This window comes from Cryptomeria japonica, chromosome 6 (genome assembly GCF_030272615.1).
Source record: "Cryptomeria japonica chromosome 6, Sugi_1.0, whole genome shotgun sequence".
Taxonomy (NCBI): domain Eukaryota; kingdom Viridiplantae; phylum Streptophyta; class Pinopsida; order Cupressales; family Cupressaceae; genus Cryptomeria; species Cryptomeria japonica.
The window spans coordinates 135,561,693-135,588,625 of NC_081410.1; the positions used below are offsets into that span (position 1 = coordinate 135,561,693).

The window sequence follows — 26,933 nt, forward strand, 5'->3', positions numbered from 1 at the left end:
GAAACACTTACTATTTGGGAAAATCTATTTTTGGCAGGATCTTTACAGGACAACACTGAAAGCTGAAAATCTCTGAAGACGCTGAAGACCATTTCTAAATCCGGAAGAGTCAGAAGGCAGACAATTTGGGTCAAAAAATGGTTAAGTTTGGAACTCCTATTCCAAAAGAGGAAAGCATGCAAAATCACCAAAGTCCAGAAATGCACATCAATCCACCAATGTCATCCTGATCCGAAAATGGCCTGAAATTTGACTAAGTCTGGAAATTTGGAAGATCTTCCAAAATCCAGAATTTGCATTATGATTCCTATGGACGTGAAACCACTCTCAAACATCCTGACAATATATATGAAATATAACTTAAAGTATAAGAAAGGAAAAAGACATATTGAAGATGCCACTTATACTTAAATGTTATATTTCATATCTATATCCTGACGAAGAGCCTGGAACTTGTGAAAAAAATCCATGTATCCATGGACAAAGCCAAAATGCGCCCAAGGCTAGGCTGGGGCGCCAAAACCAAGAAGGCATTCACAAGTGGGAAAATCCGCCAGTCCATGGACAGAGTGAAAATGCGCCCAAGGCTGGACTGGGGCACCAAAACCAAGAAGGCATTCACAAGTGGAAAAATCCGCCAGTCCATGGACAAAGTGAAAATGCGCCCAAGGCTGGGCTGGGGCACCAAAACCAAGAAGGCATTCACAAGTGGAAAAGTCCATGAATCCATGGACATGATGAAAATTCTGCCCAAGCTAAAAAATTGAAATTTTGCCTAAGGCATGGAATCCAATGTCATGTCCCCACCTTGATATATAACCTAAATGTAACCTAAATGAAACAATTACTATTATTAATTAATATATTTATCAATGAATGATTATTTGGAATTACTAATTATTTATTTATTTATTAATATTTATTTAAATAATAATAATATTTGTGAAATATTCAGATCAAATAAAATTATATTATATTATAATTAGTTCGGAATATTATAAAAGAATATTACATATTAATATATTAATGATATTATTAATAAAACAATCATTAATCGCTACTTCTAAATATTAATCCACTAAATTAATTTGGTGTCTAAATATTGCATTTGATTACCCATCAAAAGGCCGTCAAGAATAGACTCACGAATACCAAGTCAGCATTTAAACTAATTACCATGGGAAGGTGTTTACCGAATATATATTAATAAAGGAATCAATGTATGGCAGCGATTACCATTAGTCTGTTTTTATAAACAACTAAATCAAGCAGCAAACACTATACAACGATTCATCATTTCCCTAAGATAGTGACTTCATCATATATTTTTAATAATGCGATTCATTACAATACAATAGGAAGCTATGAACCAATTAGTAGAAGGTGGCGATCTGTTTGGTAATCTAAAGCAACAATTAAGTAATCATTAATAGGCTAACAGCAGCAATTTGAAAGCAGTAAATTATTTTAAATTAACATTCAAAATGAGCAGCAACTGCAGATAGGAAAGGGAGCGATTAAGGAAAAGGTAAAAATAATTGTTAAAGGCTATGACCATTCGAAAGGGATGCCTTTCAACATGAAGGCATAAAGATATAAATGATATTTAAAAATCATAGAAAGGGGGATCGAACAGGAAGGAATATTACCCAATCCGAAGGCTGTAATAGTGAGATCAACTGTTATAAGCTACAGGCAGTAACATCTTTGTTCTCGGTAGTATGCACAGGGATATGCTTAATACGTATGCTTAATATATGAAGTGCGATAATGTTCTTATGCAAAATTTAATGAATAAAATATTAATAAATTATAATAAATAAATAAATACTGATAATAATATAATAATTATAATAAATAAATAAATGTTGATAATTGTATAATAACTACTATTATGATATTAACTGCTCTACAGACAAATGTAATAATAATAGTATATAAATACATAATATATATCAATATATATATATATATATATATAAAATAATGATTTGATCAGACAAATAAATATTATAATATAAATCAAAAGAACTCTTTAAGCTAATATCAGGAAGAAGAATATGTTTTCTGTTATGAGTGTCTGTGTTTAAGAAGTAGGGAAAGGAGATGTTCCTAATAGGGGACATTACAATTGGTTTGATACTTATAGTAAGAACTATGGATGTTTGATAGACGAATAATTTATTTATTAATATTTAATTGATTGAGCTGCGAAATATCATTGATTTGATGCATGTTAAGGTGGAGTTGTCTCCTAATATATTCAATTTGAGTCATAAGTATCTTGAAATTGATTAATTATGGCTAAAGCATCCCTAATCCCATGAGGGGACATTACATCCAAGGAGTCAAGGAGAAAATTAAAAAAAAAAAATTCCCCTCGGACAAATTTTTGAATTTGCTATTTTTAGACACCAAATCTCGACAGAGTATGGAAAATTTTATAGATTCGGAATCATGGCAGAATTCTCCATCCAATGAACTGACTCCTAAATTTTAGGAGGATCCCTTAAAATAGGGTTGTTGAAAAGGAGACATGGACAATTCACAAAGTAATGGAAATTCCTTCCTTCAGGACATAATTCCAGGAAAGGTGAAAAGTTGACTAAGTGTTGGAAATTCCTTCCTTAATGACAGAGTTCCTGAAAAAGGTGAAAATTTGGATAAGTGTTGGAAATTCCTTCCTTCACGACAGAATTCTTGGAAATGTGAAAATTTGGCTAAGTGTTGGAAATTCCTTCCTTTGGGACAAAATTCCAAGCAAGGAAGAAATACCCTCAAGGATGAATTGAACATAAAATTTCTAAGGCAAGGAAGGAATCAGGGATGAACTGAACAAGAAATTTCCCCTCTAGGGAAAAATTTGAAAAATCCATTCTCGGGCATCAAATCACATCCAAATTTCAAAAGTTTTACAGATTTGGATTCGTAGGAGAATTTTCTCTCTCCTGGACCGTGGAACCCTAATTTGGAAATTTTCCTAAAAAATAGGAAATGTGCAGAATTGATGAAAAACCTTCTTCAAGCAAGGAAAGTTGAGGAGACTTCAAGAAAATTCTTCCTGGATCGAATTTTCCCTCTCCAACAATTCTAGATGTGCAGGAGCGGATATACGACGGCAAAGTCCATTTGCATGGCGAGGATCTATTGAACGCATGGCAGTATGGTGGCGCATTCATTGCCGGAATATTTGACCAAATGGCAACCTGGTCATTGCGTGTTGAATTTATGGCAAATTCCTTTTGCATGCAGCCGCCGCATGTGGAAATGATGGAGCATTTATGACATAATGGGGTGATTTTTGCATGGATGAATATTCAACGCATGTTGGGCGAATTTGAAGGAGGTGGTGCATTTAATGCGCAATGGATGCTATTTTGGGTACTTTTGAATTAATTGTATATGGGCATGATGGGTTATTAATTGGAGATTCCCACCTTGTTGCATCATGTGTGGAGAATCTTTTAGGGAAAACCCTAATTAGGGTTTGCATGTAATCATGGCCCGAGGCCTATATAAAGGGGTGACCCCCTCATTTGTAAAGGGGGGGAGCTTTGTATGAAATTGTTGCGATAAGTTTTGAGATAATAACAGTGAAACATTGTTCTCTGATGGTGTCCACTTAAGTTATTTTTTCAAAGCTTGCATGGTTTCACCTTCCTCACTTAGAGTTGAAGTAGTATAGTGCTTTGATTTCAATGGAGAATGTAATGGTGTTTGATGAATTTCCATGGTTCATACTTTTTGCATCTTGCTGATTGTAAGTTGCAGTGTAAAGTTAGCCTGAACCCCTTAAATTTGTGCTAAGTTCGATTGTAGATGGTTGTTTGGATTGCGCTGTTTTGGGTATTCAAATGTACTTTCTCGATTTGAAAATCCTCTAGCATCCCCAGAAGATTGCACCGGTTCTTGCAGAGTTGTAGTTGATCTTGGCGAAGCAGAGCTTGGTTTGTTTGGAATTTGTCCACCAAAGCAGTAACTGTTGATATCATAGCCCTTAGGAATAGATTTAGATCCTTCTAAACCCTTTCCCTTTTACTTTCAGTTCATTTTAGTCCGTTCGAAGCAGCAGCATCGTAGAATTGTCATATCCGATGATGGAGTTACAGCCACAGCAAAGAAGTGAAAGAACGATGCAAACGTAAGGCCCCTTGGATTACCAGCAATCACATCAGCCAACTGAGTCACGTCCGTAGCATAAAGGAACCTTGGAGTCGATTGTTTGAACTTCTTGCAATCTTAGCATGCAATCGTACTTTGATCAAGAGAGAGTGAAGTGACTGTTAGGCAACTTTATTCTGTGTTAGACGCTGTCCTAAAAAACACGTCAACAGGTAATACAAAGAGTCACGAAGGCATCAGTGCATGTTACCAAACAGTCAAAGGAGTGATGGAAACAATGAAATGTGAATACTTGCATTTAATACGATAGAGATGTGGCTTCGAGATTTGCAGATGAGGCCTTAACCACCTACAAGGATATGAAGGTATGGATCAGTGATCTCACCTTTGAGCTTAAATCAACAAAGGAAACATTAGAAAGTGTTCAAATGGCACTCTTGAGGCAAATGATCAATTTGAGGTTGTAGAAGATCTCGTAGAGTAGGAAAATGAATCAAGGATAGAATAAATCTAGCAAGTTATTGATGAGCTTGATGAACTTTATGTGGGTTTTGACTTGGAACATTGTCCAAGAAGATTTGAAATCACAAGTTCAGAATTTGTCTAGCATGAAAATTGGGTAAATCAGGAATCTATAACCGTTTTACAACTATTTGATAATCCAATTTTTGGAATGGATATAGAAAATAATCTTTGATAATCCACTTTTTATGATGAATGTTGGGACATTTTCTGATTTTAGTAACATAGCATGTGACAATCATAGAATATGGGACCTAGGCGAAATTTTCAAAGATGAGATAGTGCCTTGTGATATGGTTAAGGAACCAAGACTACTATTGCCACGCAGATTGACCGCGCTTCCCATCACAATCAGTGTATTTGTTCACAAGAGGGCTTTTCTTTTCAGGACAAAGGATCAACCATGATGAAGAGAAAAGCCTTGCGGTCAAGTGTGACAAGCTTCTTGTTGGTAATGCTCCAAGTAGACCACTTGATATAGAATGCATAGGTGAGGTTGAAGATGAAGATTCCACATGGAATGTGATGACACATGAAGGTTTCATCATTCCTAACTTTGTGAAGACACAAACTCTAGGTGACTCATGGAATGAGATCAAGATATGCAATATGTTGAATTTAGTCAAGGTATATTTTCATGATGTAGCTTGCTCTGTGGTGCATCAATTTTGCATGTTGTTTAAACTTACATGTTTGAGTTTGTCAAGAACTAGGTAACATCATTACTGTTGTGAGTTAAGTAGTTGTGTTGAGTATCCTCCTATCTATGAAGGAATCATAATGAATATTAGAATGACGAAGCATAAGCATGGTTATGCCTGACCAATAATCAGTTTTCATGCAAGAGGACATTAGCAATGGGGATACAGGTTGGTAGTGATATGAAGTGTTGATGATTTATAGCTTCGGTCGGAGTAATCTCATCAAATCATATGTATAAGTAATGCTGATTATACCATCAGCATGATTAATGATTTGTTAATATGTATATATACATATTAATATATGTAATAATAATAAGTGCTCTTATTATTATTATATATATGAATATTTATATATACATAATTTATGATTGTAATATTAAATCATTAATCATGTTGTTGATAAATCAATGAGATTAAATTCATGTTGAATCGATAAGTAATATCGATTATATTAATCTAGTGATTAAATTGAATTTATAATCACGTTGTTTATAACAATTTGAATATGAGCACTGAATTATTTATCATTTGCTAAATGATCATAAGTATCGATTATATTGATCAAATGGAATGATCAATTTAAATCGATCATCCATATTAAACAGTTCGATATTATTAATCACTGTTTGAATTGACTATGGTCGATCTTCATATCAAAACGTTTATGTGAATCGTTACCTGCTGTTAATAATAACCAACGATTATGTGAATCGTTACCTGCTGTTAATAATAACAAACGATTATGTGAATCTTTATCTTGCAAACAAACGGTTATGTGAATCGGTATTTAGAGAGGCATCTCGATGAAGAGACATGTCTCCACGTACGTGGAGGCATGTCTATTCATCGGCATGTCTCCACGTATGTAGAGGCATGTCTACTCATCGGCATGCCCAAACCGTGTTATATATATCATGATAGATTTCGATTCTAAAGGTAAGTACATAAATCGAAAGTGCAAGCCAATAAGACATCGATCTCCTTCATTTGCAATCCAGCAAATACTTTGTGAATTAAGTTGTGTTCTCCTCATATATGCAGCAACCTGCACATAGAGTTCATAGTCATATAGCTTAGTTGTGAACTAAGTAATAGAAATAAATTTAAAACTACTCACATATCAAATCTGATCCAAGAATTAACATGAAAAAGGTTGCATGGAGATATACAAAACAAAAATTCATTATCAATGCTACTGTTTGCATTCAAACCAGTCACCATAAAATTTCATATGTATACATACAAGTGACTTGGCAGACATTTTCAAATAAGGGATGGAGCAATTTTTTGGAGGTTGAATGGGATGTTTTCCAGTCTCTGTAGGAGCATTTATTATTATTTTGTTGCTCACATCTCCTGTGTATCTAGAAATAATTTGTTATCACATCTTGAAGATGCTGCTTTTGATAAAATCGGTCAATGAACTGCTAATTTCAGACCTGAACAAATGCAAAAATAATTATTGTAAGGTCACTAAATCATGAAATCATTTTGGTGTACAATTTCAGCTGAAAAAAACAAAGTTTCCACTGCACATACCTGTGATGTGGATGGAAATCCAATTGGATTACAACTGGGAAAATATATTTTCATGTCAAGTTGATCTATACCATTTCTTGGAGAGAACAACTTACAACATTCTTGCTAAATATCTGTTGGTTGAAAATTTTGTACACCTGGTTTATGTTATTTTTGTTATGTGTGGAGTCGGCTGTGTGGAGTCGGTCGTGTGGGTTCCTGTGTCAATTACGATGGTTGGTACCTCGGCCAACTGCCAGGTAGTATATATTGCCATGTAAGGGAACCCCAATGATTATTATGATGTAATAGTTTTGGAATGCAATAAAAGGAAACATCTTTTTGCCATGTTGTTGTGACTGTTACTATCAATATATGTTCTAAATATAATTGAAGTTATTGGGTATATGTTCCGTGTACATTTATTGTTTATTCCGTGAACTTGAACAATTCACCTTAGGGAGTAAACAGCTCCCCCTCTACTATTACTAACACTAATCTAATTTGGGTGGGATAGCATCTTATTCTCTTTCATCAGAACAAACCATATTCTATATCTTATTTCAGGAAAGAAGTTATAGCAACAACGGTAAATACAGAAATGAAACTTTTTGTAGGAATTTTACAACATAAAGGGAAGCAAAGTTTCCGTGAAAACACAAAGACTATCATCACTTCCTCGGGACGGGAAAATAGAAATGAAAGCACAAAGTTTTCAGCACTTCTACTATCTTATCAACCTTCTCAAAATGATAACAGTGTACAACACACAGTAGCTCAAAGTCTATCTATATGATACACTTCACCTTAAATGCACAAGTCTAAAAAAAATAAAAGCAGCACAAAGTCTACAAGTTATCTCCTTACTTGAGTTTTCTATACTAGCTTCAAATGTGATAAGCGGCTCAAACTCTGCAAGACCAAGTCTGAAAACCAAACCTATAACTCTAAATACAATTAGCAACTCAAAGTTTGCAGGATTGAATTTAAATCCCTCTTGAACAATAGAACAAAAATCACAATCAATTCCAGAAAATGTCGTCACATAACAACTTGAATTGGCCCAAAGTCTCAACACAACTTGCCTCTTTTATTGAAAGCAATTTGATTTACATCTAAGCTCAGAGTCTTAGAGTGCACATACAAACTGACAGAATTTTGTTGCATTGCCAAAAGATAAAAATTACATAGAGCACCCTCATCTATATATAGGGGAGGCTCTTGTTGATGTGTTTTTTAGACACATGCAAACATAGAATAAAATACCCAAAAGTATCTTATCCTCTCTTGATCAAAGTCCCTCAAATGCTGAAGATTCGCATAAGGATCACTTGAGACAACTCTAAGGTTCTTAATATGTTGGGTCACGACGTGAGGATAAGCTTTGTTGGTCGTTGTGATTGTTGTTTCTTCAAGGGGCCTTACATTGTATTTGAATGCTTGAATTGTTGGAACTTGATCATTTGATGTTGTAATCTTGTGATGCTTTTTATCCTAAACTAGCTTGAGTTGAAAAAAGGGGCAAAAGGGAAAGGGTTGAGGAATTCTATCCTAAGACTTAGAATGCAAGAGAAGATCGAATGATTCGATGGAATCCTACTAGGCAAGGTCTCATCATCAAACCAAACAATTTGACACAAGCTCAGTGCAATCTTCTAAGGTGCAATTCAAAGATGTTCAAATCATTATCATCAAACATTGATTACCATTCAAGTTAATGCATAAACAATGGACATATAACAATTGAAATTAAGCTCATATAATTCCAATTGACCACGCAAGGCACATTTACAATCAGCAAGAGGCTAGTGGTATGGACTAAATGGATTCCACACAAATGCATTCAACAAATTTCTCCATTCAATCTAGTCAACACGATAGCAAATGAAAAGTAGAAACCATGCGACTTGTTGAAATAACACATTTCACCATGACTTCAATGAAAAGAGTATCTCCATTTACAAATCTTAACAACAATTCCTCCTTCTCCTAATCTAACTTCTAACTATTATTAACCTCCTATTTTCTATCTTTCTCCTATTCACTAATTCTCTTCTACTGACTAACTATTCACTATTCGCCATTAACGTTTACAAATGAGAAGAGTGAGCCTTTTATAGATAGCTCTCTTTACAATGAATGGCCTGGATTGAATCCATATCAATGGCCAAGAATGCAAAATGGAAACCCTAATTAGGGTTTGTTACAACAAACTCTCCATAGCCAATGAAATAATTACAATATCTGGACACATGTCCTCTTTTGAAAATTTGACCAATAGAGAGTGGGGGTAGGTACATTGGAGTTTGTGTCCCCATGGATGAGCTTGGTTCATTGAATCCGGACATGCTGATATAGAACCCTCCAATTGGTGGAATGATGACCAGGATGGCACCTCAGTTTGCGCTTTTAGATTTGATTCATCATCATGAAGGGATGTTGATCCTTCGGGTAATATCTCTTGATGCTCAACATCTCAAGATCGCTCAATATGATGATGATGATGAAGGCACATTCCCAAATTATATCATGTTGTTCAAGCTAATCCTCTAACTTTGATTAACTTTTCTGACTGATCACACTGGGTGTAGACTATGTGATGCCCTTGGTTGATCTTCCTTTGTTCATGATATACTTGACTTGGAGCTCTAACTTCATTTCTTTTCCTTTGCATCGCTTGAAGCTTCTTTGATCCTTTTACAATATTGAGTTCTTGAACATCTTGATGTTGATCCTCTTCACATCAGTCTTTTGTTTGTCCCATATCCTCCTTAGTTAGGGTATTGACTTTATCATGTCATCATGATGCAATGAAAGTTTTTGAATATCTCGAAATCCTTCTTGTGTAGTCACCTTCCTTGGTATCCTTGTGCTTGCCGGTGAAATCCTTCCTCTTGATCGTCATGCTTGCCTTGTGTTGCATCTCATCTTGATGTAATCTTGAATGTACTTCCTCACTCCTCGCTATGATTCTCCAATGAGACCTGGAAAAGAAAACATTTTGAATCATATTGATGACATAACACAATTAACTGAATCAATACACCCTTATCACACCAAAACCTCATCAATTAAGTGTGAAAACCCCTTTTTAAATCTGGAAATGTATTTTTCTATCTGGAAACACCTGTTTCTGAGTCTGATTTTATGTTTGCCACAGGTTGGGTGCAATGTGAATTCTCACACAATTCTGCCCTTATCTGCTTTCAAAGTCAAAATCACCCTTTAAGTCTATTTTGATCAAATGCAATGATCAAAATGATTACAAAATTACTGTCTTAGATGAAATTCACTGTGTCTTTAAGTGCAAGTCAGAATTAGAGATTGTTTTGAATGAATTAAGAAACCCCTCTATATAGGCGCTATTGGATGGAGGGATGTATCTTTTCATCTCAATCCGATTAAGCCGACTTGCTTTTCAAAAATGTTTATTTTATTTAATTATATTTTAGATTGACTTGTCTTTGCCTAAGTCAGCTTTATTCACTTAGCTGGCACGTATTTTCTTTAATATCCATCGGGTGTTTTGGAGTTAAAGCATGATTGCTTAATGTGTGGGCCTACATTATTCTTAGGCGGTGCTAAGACTTTTCTTCATGTTTTGTTTTTAGGTGGGCCCCTTTGATCCTTGCTGGCACTAGATTCTTCTTCTCATGCTTTGTTCAAAGTAGGATCAGTTTTGTTTTGAGTGGGCCCTCTTTTCTCCTAGGTTGCACTTCTTATATGCCTTGTTTTGTCTTTGATAGGAAGTTCGCTCCCAAGATGGAGCAAAGGAAGTGTCCTCTAAAAAGTTCGCTCCAAATCATGATCAATGAAAATGCACTTAAGAGGAGTTCGCTCCAAATTCAAGGCAATGGAAGTGCAGTTCAACATGGTTCGCCCCAAATTGGGAGCGAAGGAAGTGCTTCAAATGAACTTCGCTCTGATTTGAGAGCAATGGAAATGACCTCTAGGAGAAGTCGCTCCAATTTGGAGGCAAAGGAAATGCTCTCTAATGGAATTCACTCCAATTTGGAGGCAAAGGAAGTGCACTTTAGGAGGGTCGCTTCAATTCTTAGGCAATGGAAGTCACTCGATAAGGTTCGCTCCGAATTGGGAGCAATGGAAATCACCTTGTACTTAGCCAAATTTTAGGTTGCTGATTGAGGATTGACTTCATTACTCAAACCAAGACATCATATGGGGACTAGAGGGAATTTCATATGTCTTAGAAGGCTTGGAGAGGTAGTTCGCTCCAAATTGGGAGCAATGGAAGTGGACTCCAAAAATTTGCTGCAAATCAGGAGCAATGGAAGTAAAGTTCATTCAACCACGTCTCCTTCATGCGACCCACCTTTTGACGAAATGCAATCAACAATATTTGAAGGCAAAGTAAGAAATCCGCTCCAAAACATGAGCAAGGGAAGTTGCTCCAAATTCAAGGCAAAGGAAGTGACTTCAAGGAAAATTCACTCTTGTGGAGGGGCAATGGAAGTGAAGTTCGCTTCAATCCAAGAGCAAAGGAAGTGCAAGCAAAAGTTCACTCCATCAAGGGAGCAAAGGAACTGCAAGTTCGCTTCTCTTGATGAGCAAAGGAAATGCATCGGACTATTTGGATGGCAGTGGAAGTCACCTTAATTATTTATCTGCAGCTTGCTCTCATCAACACCTTCCTTGATTCAATCTTCAGTCCAGGCCTTATGCCAATTCTTCATGTCTATGAGCAAAGGAAAGGTTGTATTTGTGGTGAGGCACAAGAAATGCTCAAGTCTCTAGCTCCATTCACTCATGCTCTTCCATTTACCATCATCAATTTACCTCCAAAACAACTCTTTATGCCCAAATTAGACTTCTAAATAGTCAAAAAAAATGTGTATTGTAGGCCAGATCGGTGATTGAAAAGATCAAGATCATTGCTTGGCAAAGGAAGTAGTTCGCTCCTCCAAAGGGGCAATGGAAATAATCTCCAACTCATTAGCTCGGCCTCCCAACTGCCAAGAAACCTCAAAAATCACTTCTTCCATTCAAATTTTGATTGTCTCATGCTGATCGGGCATCCTAGAGAGAAAAGGAAATGATCCTTGCCAATTCATAGATTTTGGGGATCAAAGGAAATGACCCAACACTTGCACAAGTATAACTCCAGCAAGTCGGTATTCTTGGTCTTGTTTGTATTTGATGATTTTGCTTTGAGAAGGTATCGATGCCTCATTTGCACCAGCTAGTTGACTCCTAGATGTTCCTTTGCTCAAGTCAGTTTGATTGATCAGATATTGATCCCTTTGTTGGACCAAGACAAGGCAGTGTTTAGTGGTTCATTTGCTTCCTTCATGTTGTAGTATTCTCCTTCATGTAAAGCAATCCTTGAATGCTATCTCAAGCTTGATGTTGTCTTGAAATGTGAGCTGCTTATCCTGAATTTGATCTTCTTGACTTCTCCTCATGACTGGTCCTTCATGCTTCCTTGAATGCTCATCTTTCCTAGCTTTCCATCCTTCTATCAAACCTGAAAAGCAACAAAAAAAAATATTTTGCATCAAAAGATTAGGAATGAAAACAACTTTTGCAAAAATCAAGCTTCCTACAACCCATTCAAGTCTGGTCATGGATTTCTAAGGCTGGACATGATGATACTGATCAAATTATAGACAGGATATATCTAAAAAAAAGATTCCAAAATCAAGTCTGATCTTATATTGTTGATGCTTTACATCAAATCATAACTTAGAAATTCTCATTAGTGTCTGATCTTGCCCAAACTTGCTGCTGTTGTTGCTACATGTCTGGTAATGTAATTGAATTCTTTCAAAATCTGCCCCTTTGCCTTCAAAAAAACTGGACAACGTCTTTAAACCTTAGACCTTTAACAGCACCTTGATGAAGCGTTTGATTAATGTGATGATCAAAGTTCTGTTGCCAAAATCGCTGATCTTTATCACTAAAATTGCTTACTTAATGTCTGATCAGAATTTCTTATTGAATGCTGTTAAAATGATGTGAAACACTCTCTCTATATGGGCGTTGGATGTTAAGGGTCATCTTTTTACTCTATCCTTATTAAAGTAACTCATTTTTTACTCCAAAGGCCAGCTTACTTATTCAATACTGCCACCTATTGCCTTATGTTTTATCGTGGGTCTAGGGGCTTGAGCATGTGTTATAATGGTGAGGTGGATGCTCCTCCATTTTGTTTTTGTTTTTTTTTAAATGTTTTAAAACTTTTCTCATTCCAAAATTTTAGTGGGGCCCAAGCAATGATGTGGCAAGGCATGTGGAGACTTCTAAAATTTCCAGCTGTAAAGTTTGTGGGCCCAAACAATGATACGGTAGAGAGGGAAAAGAATGAAATACTCTATGCCTTAAGAAAACCTTTTAAATGTCCATTCTAGAGTTGGTGGGGCCCAAACATGTGTGACATGAGGGAAGAGAAATGTGAGGTATTGTGGGGAAGGGAAGAGTGGTAGGAGAAGTGCCACGTGAGGAAGGGAAGAAGAGGATGTTGGGGGAAAAGGAGACATAAGTGATATGGATGATGAATTTAGGAGATACGTGGGGTAAGGTCGATTTAGGATGTGGGAGGTATAAGGGATAATGGAAGGAGTTAGGATAGGGTAGGGGTAGGGGTAGGGTGGAAAGGGAGTGTGGATAATGTAGGAGATGGGGTAGGATAGAAGGTAAGGTAAGGTAAGGTAGGAAGTAGATGTGGTAAATGGAAGTTGGGACGTGTAAGATAGGATGGGGTGGAAGTTAGTGAAGGGAGGTTAGAATGTAGGATGGAAGGGTAGGATTAGGCTAAATAGAGGGTGGTTTAGGATAGGGTGTAGTTTAGGAAAAAGGTAATTAGGAATAAAAGTGGGAAATGGGAATAGTTAGGTGGGTAGGTGTTGACGTGTATTTTGTACACCATCATACACAGAATAAAATACCAATAGGCATCTTATCCTCTCTTGAGAAAATAGTCTCTAACTGCTGAAGATTCGCATGAAGGATCAGTTAGGTAGACTCCAAGGTTCTTTTAGTGGGGTCTCCACGTGTGGACAAGCTCCAGTGGTATGATGTGATTTGCTGGAATCACAAGGGGACTTACATTGAACTTCCGATCTGCTTTGCTGGACACAGGCTCTTACTAACTTAGATTAAAAAAAATGGAAAAAGGATAAGGGCGAAGAGAGGATCTAATCCTAATACTAACCCTATGAACGACTTAGCATGAATGAGATTTGGCAAGACTCAACCAACTTCAATTTTGCCATAAGATAACAACTTAATTGAAATTAGTGCGATCTTCTAAGGTAATAATGGTATTCAATGCATCAAAGACCAAGGACACTACTACGAAGGTACATATCCTAGATGCGAAAATGCTTGAAGGTTAAGGACTCAAAATGTTTTCCAGTCGACCACGCAAGGCGTTCCTACAATCAGCAAGAAGCTAGTGGTTTGGATTGCGAATCCTACCAAATATCAAATCTCACACTTAGCCTTTCAAATTAACAAACTACTTTGATTGAGCGAGATTCAAGTACATCCAACAACCATGAAGATAACTTAAGAAATTTGCAACAAAACACCATAACTTCAATATTTTATTGATTTCCAAGTCATCATATACAACAATTGCTTGAACTTCTCTCTTCAAGACTCAATCTTGCTACAAAATAAAAATTGCTTACAACTCTAATTTCTCAACTCTATTCTCTATTTCTCTATTGACTATTCTGTTACAAATGAAATGAAAAATGGGGGTATAAATAGCATCCCCAGATACAATGAAAGGTCCAGATTGAAAGTAAATCAATGGACAAGATCATGACACCTAAACCCTAATTAGGGTTTGTTACAAACGACCTCCCTTTTACTGAACAATATTAAATACATAGCCAAATATTAAATTTGGCACAAAAAATCTAGGAGGTATCAGCCAATGAGAAATAAGATGTCATGTCATCTGTAACAACCTTTCATCTAGAATCTTATTCCCTTTCCAATTCTCTTTCTTAGCATATGCAATGAATTTTGTCACGATTCCTTCGATTTCTGTGCTTGGAATCTCGGGAAGATTCTTGATACTCTCTTCTAAGTGGATAACCTGATCAAATGCATCTAGAAGAGCTGTGTCCCAAGTAGGTTCAAGTTCCTTTGTTCTATCAATCAGGAGCATGGTGGCATACATTTGATCATACTGCTCATCTGTAACATCTGCGTCCTTGCGGAAGATGATCTTGATTCTATCTTCAAATTCTTGTAAATCCACATCTGTCTCGACCTCGATCCTTCTGCCAAGAATGGTACGAAGTACCTCAAATACTCTGTCCTGGATCGGATTGATCACCTCCTCAACTTGACCACATCTAATACTGATGTCCTCAAAGAGAACACTCTTTATATGGAGTAAGGTTGACCACTGAAACAAACTGTGAGAATCGCCTTCCAAGATCTTCTCTTGTGCTAAAATTCTTCTGGATGTATGTCTTATAACTTTCAAGACAGGAATGACAACGTCCTTGGTATGGGCAAATGCAGCTACTGTTGCCATCAATCTGTGGATTATCTCAAGAACTTGGATAGCCTGGTGGGTGATCTTCGACATCCTTGTAATAAACTCAATGGCCACCGTGTGAGATCTATCCATCCAATTACATGTACGCTGGACCATATTCCTGAATCTTTCTGCTTCATTGATTGATTGAAGGGGCAATGCCTGCAATGGTGATCTAACTGGATCCTGACGTCCCAAAGGTTCATTGATGTGACTGAAATATGTTCTCCATGCACCGACCTCTTTCTCAAGCTTTCTATTCTTCTCTACTTCTTCTCTAAATTTATCCTTCAATGCCTCAAATGTGTCGGTGGCATCATCTAAAGTCTGCTCTGCTGTGGATGGTCCTAACTCAATAGTCTGTATATGATAGTCTTCTGCTAGGATCTCACCCTCATATTTGTCTGCCGCCGGTGTAGCTATCTGCAGTTTTCTAGATCCAGTCTCATCTCGAATCATCTTGGACATCTTTGTAGCCTTCTTCTTCTCTGTTGTCATATGTGAGCGTCCAACAAGGCTCTCTAGATCGATTGCACTGTCCTCGTCCTCAATTACGATCACCTTAGTCAATCTTTCCTTCAACCAATCTGGGATATTTGATCTTGTCTCTTGAACTTGAATTTCTTTGTGTACTACTTCTTCTTGTCTGGGAGGAGATGTTACTTCATTATCATTATCTAAATCATAGTCTTGGAGAGATCCATCGGATGAAACATGCTGTGCCTGTTCTTCCTCCTGTCTATCATTCTGTACCATCGATTCCATGGATTCTTCCACTCGAACTGTTCTATCTTCTGGCCTGGAAGAAGTACCTGGTGTTTGATCTTTGTTAGCACCTTGCTTTTTCTTGGAAGGCTCTTTCTTTTCTGATCTTTCCTTTCTCTTTGAACCTCTCGGATGGAGATTGCCCTCACTGGCACATCGAAGGTTACCTTCTCCTGAATTCCTAGGATTAGGATTGCCTTCACTAACACTGGCTCCACCTTCGGCTGGCTTTTCTTCCAAAGTAAAAGACATGGCTATGCCTTGTTCTCTCAACTTCTGATGTTGAATGTCTACCCATCTGCGAGTACAAGACAAGACTGGTGCCATCAAATCATCTAAATCCACGGCTTCGGGCTCATTCCAATTCAAACTTATTGTTTTGCTCTCCCTATCATATGAAGATTGGATGTGCCTGCCGTTGTCCTGAGCTTGGTCGGCTACTCTGTAAATCTTACATTTCCTGATGAAATCCAAAGGCAATCTAGAATGTATCTTGCGTTTTACTTCAAGATCATCTAGGAGATTCATCATAAAATCTTCAATTTGGTACTCATGTCTAAATCTTCTACCGACTGTCTCCTCTAAATGTCCATGTGGATCAAAACTATTCCTCCAAGCAAAAGATGAAAAAGGATACAAGGCTAACTCCCTCTCTGCGTCATCCATGGCTGAGACATTGGGACATACCTCAACTGAATTACCCAAAATAATAGGTACCTGAACTCCATTCTGATGTCTGTGTCTGAATGCCTTCACATATGCTGCCAACTGCCTTGTTACTTCAAGTAACACAATCCTGTCTGTCGGGTATCTCGGCAACATATATGGAGGTAAAGGACATCCATACACTCTAATGTAAGTGAACTTGGGAAACTGAATGAACCAAGCACCGTACCTCTTGATTAACTCCTGGGCATCCTGAGATAATCTATTGTGAATCCCTCCTTGCAACGTCCTTGTGATGTTCATCGTGAAAGTATCATTGATTAACTTGTAGTTCTTCCCTGGTGGATGATGCAAGTGGGTATAGGATTCACAAACTCTGACCTCGCCGGGTCCTCTTCCAATCACTCCTCTGTGAGGTAGTCCTGCGTACTCAACGCTCCTGATTAAGGCATAGATGACATATGAACTCATGTGGAAGGACTTAGTAGCTCTGAGTCTTCTCAACTGTACGTCTAAGCAATGGCTAATTATCCTAGCCCAATGTATTGTACCCTTTCCTTGAACAATCACCTGGATGAAATAAAACATCCATTTCTCAAAATAGAAGGCATGAGGTGCTCCTGTAACTCTGTTGAGCATGGTAATCAAATCTCTGTACTCCTCTTGGAAATCGATCCGGTGTGGTGTGTTCGGTACTTTGCTCAGACGGGGACGACTCTTGAGTAGCCAGTTCTTGTTGATTATGCTTAGACAAGCATCTGGATCATCATCGTACACTGATCTGGCTCCTTCAATGCTCTTGTATATCATGTCCCTGTGCTCTGGAAGATGGAAGGCTTCACTTATGGCTTCCTCTGAAAGGTACGCCAAAATGTTTCCCTCATTGGACACAATTGTCCTGGACTGTGGATTGTAATGACGGGCACACTCGATCATCAACTCGTGGCACTGAATAGCTGGAGGAAAACCGGCCGCCTTGATAATGCCACTCTCTATTATTCTCCGGGCGACAGGTGATGGCTTGCCGATGTAAGGGACCTCTCGGAACTTCTTCATGCTAAAGTTCCCCAAGTTTGTATCTCCAATGTTGCTCCACTTGGACACGATCTTGGTCTCCACCTCTTCAGTCTTCTGATCTTCTTTCATGAGAGCCGAGCGACTGGTGGATGCTCCCGCCTTTGGGGTCGCCATACCTACACAACATTTCATTATAAGAAATAGATTTTGCAATAAATAACGTAGATAAGAGAGATAGATTTTAGGAAACCTCATGATAAGTCCCTAGAGTTATCATTTCCTAAAATACAACGATTGAGCTAAGAGATTTTAAAATTCAAAATTTGAAATATGACGATGAATGAATAAAACAATAATAATTAAATCGCCATACCTCGATAGAGAGCTAACTCTAGAATGCAAAAACAAAATTTGCCTAAGCAAAATTGAGGTATAAAGATAATCTTCAATATGATCCCCTCAAATTTGATTTCGCCACCTCTGGAGAGAATGTGATCTTCAATTTCGCACAAATAAATCACCAAGTCTTTAGCAAATTCGCCTTAGGCGTGGTCTTGGATGGATCTTCAAATTCGCTCTACCTTTGATCTTCAATGCAATTCGCACCTCTTCCAACACACTTCGCACGCCTCACACCACCTTGGGAATGTCTACGCCACCTTTGGTTTGGAGTCGCACCACCTTTGGAATGTCTAAGCGCGCCACCCTTGGTCTTCAATGCAATTCGCACCACCTTTGGAGTGTCTTTGCCACCTTGGATAAATAAAACTCGCACTATATTCGCCTCTTGTCAACTCGCATAAAGGAAGGTAAAAATAATGATGTAGAAAATGATAATTCTACCCCCCTTATATAGCGCTTGCATCCTTTACCCCTTAGGCCGACTTAATAAAAACAAAACCATTTTTTAAATGATTTGCAATGAAATAACAAGGCCGACCTCCATATATGAGCGCTCAAATCGATTTTCTATTAATTAATTAATTAATTACTAATGCCTTGCGTTTTTTAATTGCAAATTTCGATTTTTAAATAAGGCAAAAATAATTAATAAATGTTAACGCCACATTAAATGCCAATAAAAATGGATTTTTAAATTTTTAAATTGATTTAGCATTTAAAGTAAATTCGAATTGTTTAATTTGGCGCCAAAAAATATGTAAATAGAGGGACGTACCTCATCGCTCTGGTCCCTTGATGAGGGACAGGAGCGATTCACCATCTTTGGCATGATTCTTGCGTTTTCGACGTTTAATTCCTTCATTTCCACGTCCCAAATCGATCATCTGGTGGTCTTTCGAACTTGAATTTCTTCCTTGTGCGAGCAAGTGCATCCTATGACCATTATCGCCCTGGTCCCTTGGAGAGGGACAGGAGCGATCTCCATGTTTTTATGTTCATCTTGTATCTTTGACCTTCGAAAAATCATTGCTTGTGTCCTTTGCGCTTATTCCCATTCGCTTCATTATGTGTTTGGACGTATTTAAAGGGACCATCGCCCTTGTCCCTTGGAGAGGGACAGGAGCGATCCATGTTTTCTCCTTGACCTTGGCAACTTTACACTTTGATCTCCTTTGCAATGTCCTCCAAATGTCGTCCTTCGCATTTCCTATCCTCATGTCGCCTTGATCTTTGAAGGAACGTGAGTGTTTTTAATGATATCGCCCTGGTCCTTGTCCAAAGGACAGGAGCGATGGGAGACTTTTACCTCGATTAGCAATGTTTGGACGTTAAAAACTCTTGCAAATTGTCTTCAAACGATGCCTTGGACCATATGCTATCTTAAGACGTCTTGACTTAGCTTGATCTTGAAGCAAAACAAGGAATCCAAAGCAAATCGCCCTGGTCCCTTGGAGAGGGACAGGAGCGATCTAGTCTCCATGCTCAAAATGATGATCATTTCACGTTCAAAACTCTTGTTTATCATCTTTTTATCATACCATGGACCTTCCAAAACATTGCAATGTCTTGTCCTTACGTAAATTTTGCATGGATTAATCTAATATATCAATATCGCTCTAGTCCCTTCCTGAGGGACAGGAGCGAAGTTCATCATAACATGCTTGTTCTTGTTTGTACCGACTTGCAATCATCTTCATTGCGTGGAATGATGTCCTTTCGACCCTCTTGGTAGCTTGAAACTTGCTTGTCTTTTGAAATCGATGCTTTAATAGAAATATCGCTCTGGTCCCTTGGAGAGGGACAGGAGCGATCTAGGTCTTTATAGTGCAAATCCTTCCATGTGATGACCTTTGCAACGTTGCGCTTGATGGAAATGCCTTGAAATGTCCTCGCCACACTTCGTCCTAACTTGGATCGGCCTTGAACCTTGGAGGGACGACCTTGAACTCTGGAGGGACGCATCATCACCATTGTATCGCCCTGGTCCCTTGGAGAGGGACAGGAGCGATCCTTCCTTTGTGGCCTTCATCTTACTTTGCCAGGTTCCAAGTTTATATTCAACGGAGTCGTCCTTCTTCACTCTATCCGCCCATGCCCTGACATTGTTTGTAATTTTGCAACAAAGGCAATTATATCAAAAATCGCTCTGGTCCCTTGGAGAGGGACAGGAGCGAACTAGGCATTTAATGCTGGTATGGACGTCCCAAAAATCTTCAATTTATATTCAATGCATTCATCTCATGTTCTCCTTCGTTTTCGAACGTAAACTTGCCTTGACCCTTGTCTGGATTTTGCAAAATGGAGGAAATCGCTCTGGTCCCTGGGAGAGGGACGAGAGCTACAAGGTACCTCGCCCTGGTCCCTTGGAGAGGGACAGGAGCGATTTAGTCAATATAGGTCATTTTCCTTCGTTTTTTGCATCTCAAATTATATTCATTTGGCAAAGTATCTTCCTTCGGACGTCCTCAAATCATTAAGTTTTCAAAATCTTGCAAGGACAAGGCGAAATTTGAATTGTAGCTCCGGTCCTTCACTGAGGGACAGGGGCGATTTTCCTCCTGGAGGCATTTCTGTGCTCATGAAAATCTTCAATTTATATTCAAATGAAAGATCTTGTCGTTCTCTATCATTTCAAACGTAAAATTTGTCTGGACTCTGTAGGGACGATGAGATATTTGAAATTGAGCTCCCGTCCTTCACTGAGGGACAGGAGCGATTTTGCTCCTACAGGCCAAAATAACAAGATTTTTCACATTTTAACACTTCACGAGGCAAAAACAAATCAATTCCGATGCCCAGGATCAAACTTCAAAAAAGTCAAAATTTGGTCAAAATATTCAGTCAGACAAAAATTCATATTGACGGTCAACACTTAGACAAGTTTAAGCTCTGCATGAACATTCCAATTGAAAATTAGACCATTTTGGCGAAATCATTGCATTCAAAATTTGCATTCTAGAAAAGAAGCTCAAAAAAAACTCTTAAAAGTGACTGGATTTTGGCTTGAAAAAGCAATATTTAAAACCCTAAGGCTTAGCCCTAAATCCAGACAACTAACGGACTAACAAAACCCTAAAAACGAAAGCGAAAACAAGCGAAAAACAAGCAAAAAGAGGGGGTCCCCATTTGCGATGGGGCGATGTTGTGAAATGGTCACAACAGTAGGGAGGTTAGGATGGGCTAGGCTAAGAGGTGTAGAGGTAGGAGGATAGAAAGGTAGAGTGTGAGAAGGGATGCTAAGGGAAGTAGAGGGGTAAGGGGTGTGAGATGGAGGGTAGAGGATGTAGGTGTAGGCAAAGGTAAGTGTAGGTGAAAGTGAAGGTATAGGTAGGTGTAAATGTAGGTGAAGGGTAGGGGGTAGGGAAGTAGAGAAAGTGGAAGGAGGTCAAAGTGGTGGTGGGGGACAAAGGTAAAGGTAGGAAAGGGGAATGGGAAGGTAGATGGTGGATAGGAAGGTAGGTGGGTAAAGGATATGGATGAAATGGAAGGAAACGAGGGGAAGTGGAAATGGTGGGAAATGGGAGGGAAGAAAAGAAGGAAGGAAGGTAGTTGAAGGGAAGGGTAAGATGAATGGAAAGAAATGGAAGGAGATGAAAGGGAGAGAGGGAAGGTGGAAATGGAAGGAAATGGAATTGTGAAATGGGTGTGATCGAGTTTGGGCACCCACTGACAATGCTGGGAGAAGTAGAAGTGATTATGCCTTAGCTGGGCAAAGGAAGTGTTGTACCTCACTTCGTCCTAAAGAGAGAGAGACTTGATCAACCCCTGAGCGACTACAAACAAAAGGTTAATAGCAAAGACTTGACAACAACCAACAACTAAGCTAAGACAACTAACCTAGAAAGCAAAAAAGTTTTTTATTTCTAAGTTGCAGGGTTCGCCCCCTAGGCCCTTGGTACTAGTCCAGTCTGGTCCTGGTTCGGGGTCTTGGTCCGGTCCGCCTGTGGTCCGAACAAGGTCCATGATCCACAGGCTTGGTTCCGACTAGGTCAAACCTAGGCAGACCCAAGTCAAACCCAGGCTTCCGGCGGCCCAAAAACCAAGGTTTTTTGGAAAATTTAATGTTCTTTGCAAATCTGCCACTTAAAAAATTAAAATGAAACCCTAAAAGTGAGTTTAAAAATATAAACTTCGCTCATTTCTCCTCATCAAATGACTTGGATAGCGAGCAAACTTATAGTGCAAGTGCAAGTGGCATTGGCATTGGCATTGGTTCATCTAATGTCAATGTCAATGATGAGGAGGATGAGGAGGAGAATGAGGATGATGAATTAGAGAATACATTTGATGATTAAACTTTAAACTGTTGAAAGTTGAAACAATGATACTTGAATAATTTGTCATTTTGATATTAAACTTGATGTATATGATGCTATTATGGTATGATCATGATATTATGGTATGATTACAAGTTTATGTTGGTTTTGTTGTTTATATGATGCTATGTGACATGCTAATTATAATTCACGCTTATAGGCTGCAAATATATATATATATATAATTTACATGTTTTTGTACTAACCCACCCAAACCCCTTTTCAAAATTTTGCCGTACCGGCATACCGGTTCTTCAAACCCGAACCCGAACTGGCAACTTAGGTTTATTTAATAAAGGGTGCATGTAACAAGTTTTAAATCCTTAAAAATTTCTAAATTTCTTGGGTTTTTCACTTGCAGAGTTTTCACCAAGTTTTTTGCCAGGTCTCAAGTCCCAAATCAAGTCACCCTCACCTAATCCATGCAAAGTCCGAGTCTTGGAACTATGGTCAACATGCAACTGAGCTCATTAAATGATGGTAAAAACAAGACAGTTACAGAGTTAGTTAGATATAAAATTGTTGACAACTCAAACAGCTGTAAAGGGCACAAATAAATGAAAAAGGTAGGTGGACAGCTGGAACAACTGTTAAGAGTAGATAGCAATCAATTAAAAAGTAGATGACAGATGGAACCACTGTAAATGGTAGATTAACAGATGCAAAGGCCATAAAGGGTAGTTAGAAATAAATAAAAAGCAACTAGACAACTAGGAACACTGAACGGGATTGTAAGGCTCTGGCTTATGGTACAGGCTTCTCTTATGTAATGAAAACATTGAGAAACAAATTCAGCAATATGGTTGTATCCTCTCTGCCATGGAGAAATTTAATGATCAGGGCTGAGCAGGTCTTTTAATGGTCATTATACTACCATAGGCTTGAGTGTTGGGTATGTCTTTGATACTATGTTCACTTTCATAAGAGGACAACCAAGACAATCCTACAGAGTGAAATAAAATAATAAGACAGGAAGAAAATGGAAACCTTTGGTTTACAAAAGATCTGCAGATACAATGTATAAAACAGAACACCATACATGCCTCATTTTGTTCAACCACAAATACCCTGTTTATCAATTATTCTCTTTATTGATTAGGATTCTATCTTTTCTTAGCATTAGTCAGCAAACCCTACTTTGCTTTTCTTCTTTTGGACTGTATTATGATTTACTTTGTTGATCTGTCTGTTTGACCTCAGGAGCTTCGTCCGTCATGGTGGCAAGAGGCGCTTTATGGAATGCATCCATTTTCAGGCCTGAAGGAGCATTGCCTTGGGAAGATGTGAAGAGAGAATACATGCGTAAGGTTTGATAAATCTATCTTGCTCATAGCAGTTGTTAGGTTTTCAACTTTGTAGCATACATTATCTTTATTGGTACAATTATTTTTAGTTATTTTATTACTTATGCTGAGGTTGCAATTGAGAAATACAGTTGATACTCCTAATTTAGAGATCTTAGAATTCATGTTGGATGACTATAAATGTAGAACAATCTTTTATAAATTGCATTTGACCATAGTCATTCAAACTCAGCCCCTTTACTCGTCTCATCTGAGTTTGCTCTTCATCTCTTACCACAAATTTCAGATAAATTTGATCATCCCTACTGAAGGTCAAAAAATTTCTAAAATAATTTCTTACAGCTCTGCCCTTTTTGGAAAGGACTAAATCACTTCACTATTCACTTCCTCTATTGGTTGGATGATTACTTCACTGGAGTTGATTGTGTGGACAAAGTCTTAAGAAGTTCACCATGTGACAATAGTTCCAGATAATGGGAGCCATGATTTTGATTTCATTATCACATGGTTGGCATGAGGAATTAACTTGTAATTGTAACATTTTTTTCTGAATTACTTTTGACAATAGTGTTTATTAGCTCATCTCCTTTGCTTCATCTTGGTTTTCTTGTCAGCACTTTTCATGAACTTATGATAAATTCAGTCACTCGTAGTGAATGTCAAAGAATTCCTTACAACTTTGTGCCCTTTTCAGAATATCTGAAAGTATTTGTTATTTGGTTCCCTCTTTAGATGGATACCTCATTGTAGTTGATTTTATGTACAAATTCTTAAGAATTTCACCATGTAACAATAGTTCCAAATGACGGTAGTCATGGTTTTGTTTTGATTATTACATGGACGAGATGAGGGAGTTAAACTGTTTTTTTGAAGTGGATTGTTTAGAAACATATTTTCAAACATGACAGAAATAAGTAGATGCCAAGAAGGTGATTGTGAAGGATCGCATGGTCTACAAAGTTTAACATCCAACATCTCCTTCCTGTGAAACAACTTGCCATCCAAAGATAGGCCAATAAAAATCATCCAATTGTAAATATTTGATTCTTTGATTGATACTACTATATGTGATGTGACACCCATAGACTATACTAGTGTTGGTTTGGCCCCTCTTGTCAATATGAGCCCATTGTACTCTTTGATGGATGTTGTAAGACTCATTGCCTACGAAAAGTGGGTCGAGTTGACAAGTTTGTCTTTTATGAATCCCTTGCCTTCACAGAGTGGCTCAACTTCACAACTTTACAATTTTACCATTGATATAAAGAATAAAGTGTTGTGAGGTATTCACACATCGCCCCATTGCAAATGGGGACCCCCACTTTTTTTTTCTGCTTTCTAGGTAGTGTTTGGATCTTTTGGCTATTAGCCTTTGCATTCGAAGGGTGTAGGTCGTCAAGAATGGCTAAGGAGTCAAGTAGATAGTCTTGCATGAGTGTGAAGTAAGTTTGCAAGGTCTAGATGTCAAAAGTACAATCGTGAGTAAGGAAGAATTGTTAATTTGAAGGTCACTTCATGTGCTCCTCTTAAAGGAACGAACTTCACTTTATGAACATTCCTTGTGTGGTGAATTTATTACACTTCTCCCATAGAGAGAAGACTCACTCGAAGATCTCATGTTGAGCAAGTTACAGGGTATTGAAGTTGAGAGCGTAAGTGAAAATGAGCAAAGACGAGTTTAGTCTTGGTTTGAAATCTGTAGTTGGCATAAAATGCTTATGGTTATGTTTGATAATTTTGGTCACCAGACATTGTATTAATTAATTGTATCAAGTGGTTGTCACTCCCGGTAGCTATGTGTTGGTTGGTTGACGGTTGTGTACCTCTCGGCAACCGTCGGGTTCTTTAAATATATTGTGTACCACCAAGGAAGGTAGTGCGGTATTGTCGGATCTGTTGTAATCCTTGGCCAACCATCTCTGGTCTTCTTCTCTGTAATAATTGCATGTGTGAATAAAGATATATTTTACTGTTGTGTCTAGTATGCATTGTCATGTACATTATTATTTTCTATATTTAATTTACCAGTTTACCAGCAAACATTTTGGCGTCATTGCCTTAAAAGAAATCGGGTCAGCCTTGAGTGATTCATGTCCCATTAAAAGTGAGAAGAGGCCACAGGGTGGTCAAGACCAAGTGATTAGGTGATCCGCCAACCCTCGGTCGGAGGGAGCACAGAGACAAGTCGAAGGCTGGAAGTACTCAGAGTGTTGGGACACTGGAGGTGGATGTGTAGAGGACGCGTGCGTGTCTGAGAGTGCAAGGAAAGCACTAGAACGTAGCGGTCGGAACAGTTCACTTAGGTCCGACACACTTGGAAGTACTCGGAGTGTTGGGGACACTGAAGGTGGATGTGTAGAGGACACCTGCGTGGCCAAGAGTGCAGGGAAAGCACCAGAATTTAGCAGTCAAAATAGTCCACCCAGGTCCGGCACACAAGGCGAATACACACGTACCTCTCGAGTGAAAACAATGTTGAACACCCAGGAGAAGCAGAAACTGTCGAACTTCACGGGAGATGGGTCGGAGGACTCCGTACGGCATTGCAAAACATGCATAACCATTTGGGAGGCAAATGGCCAAGATGACCAGGATTACTGGTTGAAGGCGTTTTCGGCCACCCTTTGGGGGATTGCAATTGATTTGTACACGGACCTCGACGCCCAGCACAAATCAACATGGAATAATCTGAAGAAGGCCTTTCAGGAGGAATTCAAACTCCTGAGGGATGACAACGAGATTGTGGATGAGATCTACAATACCAAGCAAAGCAAAAATGAGAGTGTACGCACTTACAACTGTAGGCTCAAAGAACTGTTGAACAAGATAGAGAACTAGCCAGCCGACAGGTTGAAGAAGAGGTGGTTCACGAAGGGATTGATACCCTCACTGCGCAAGAGGATGAAAGTAGTGCCTCCGTCCTCGTATGTCGATGCTTACAATCGGGCAATGGACATTGAGAGTGAAAACAAAACCTCCTCTCGAGAGAAGAGGAGGACCGACGATGATGAGAGCATCGAAGGGAGCAGTGACAAAGAATCCAAAATCGTACGAGCCCTTCGACGGGATATGTTGAGAA

At 38.4% G+C, this 26,933-nt stretch overlaps 1 protein-coding gene across 1 annotated transcript in view; it reads left to right on the top strand.

Moving 5' to 3' along the window:
- The window catches only part of LOC131044234 (uncharacterized), a 216,852-nt gene that overhangs the window by 148,591 nt on the left and 41,328 nt on the right, over positions 1-26,933 (top strand). Inside the window, exon 7 of the mRNA XM_057977517.2 lies at positions 23,751-23,857. Coding sequence (XP_057833500.1) covers positions 23,751-23,857 — 107 coding nt within the window. The remainder of the gene's footprint in view (positions 1-23,750; positions 23,858-26,933) is intronic.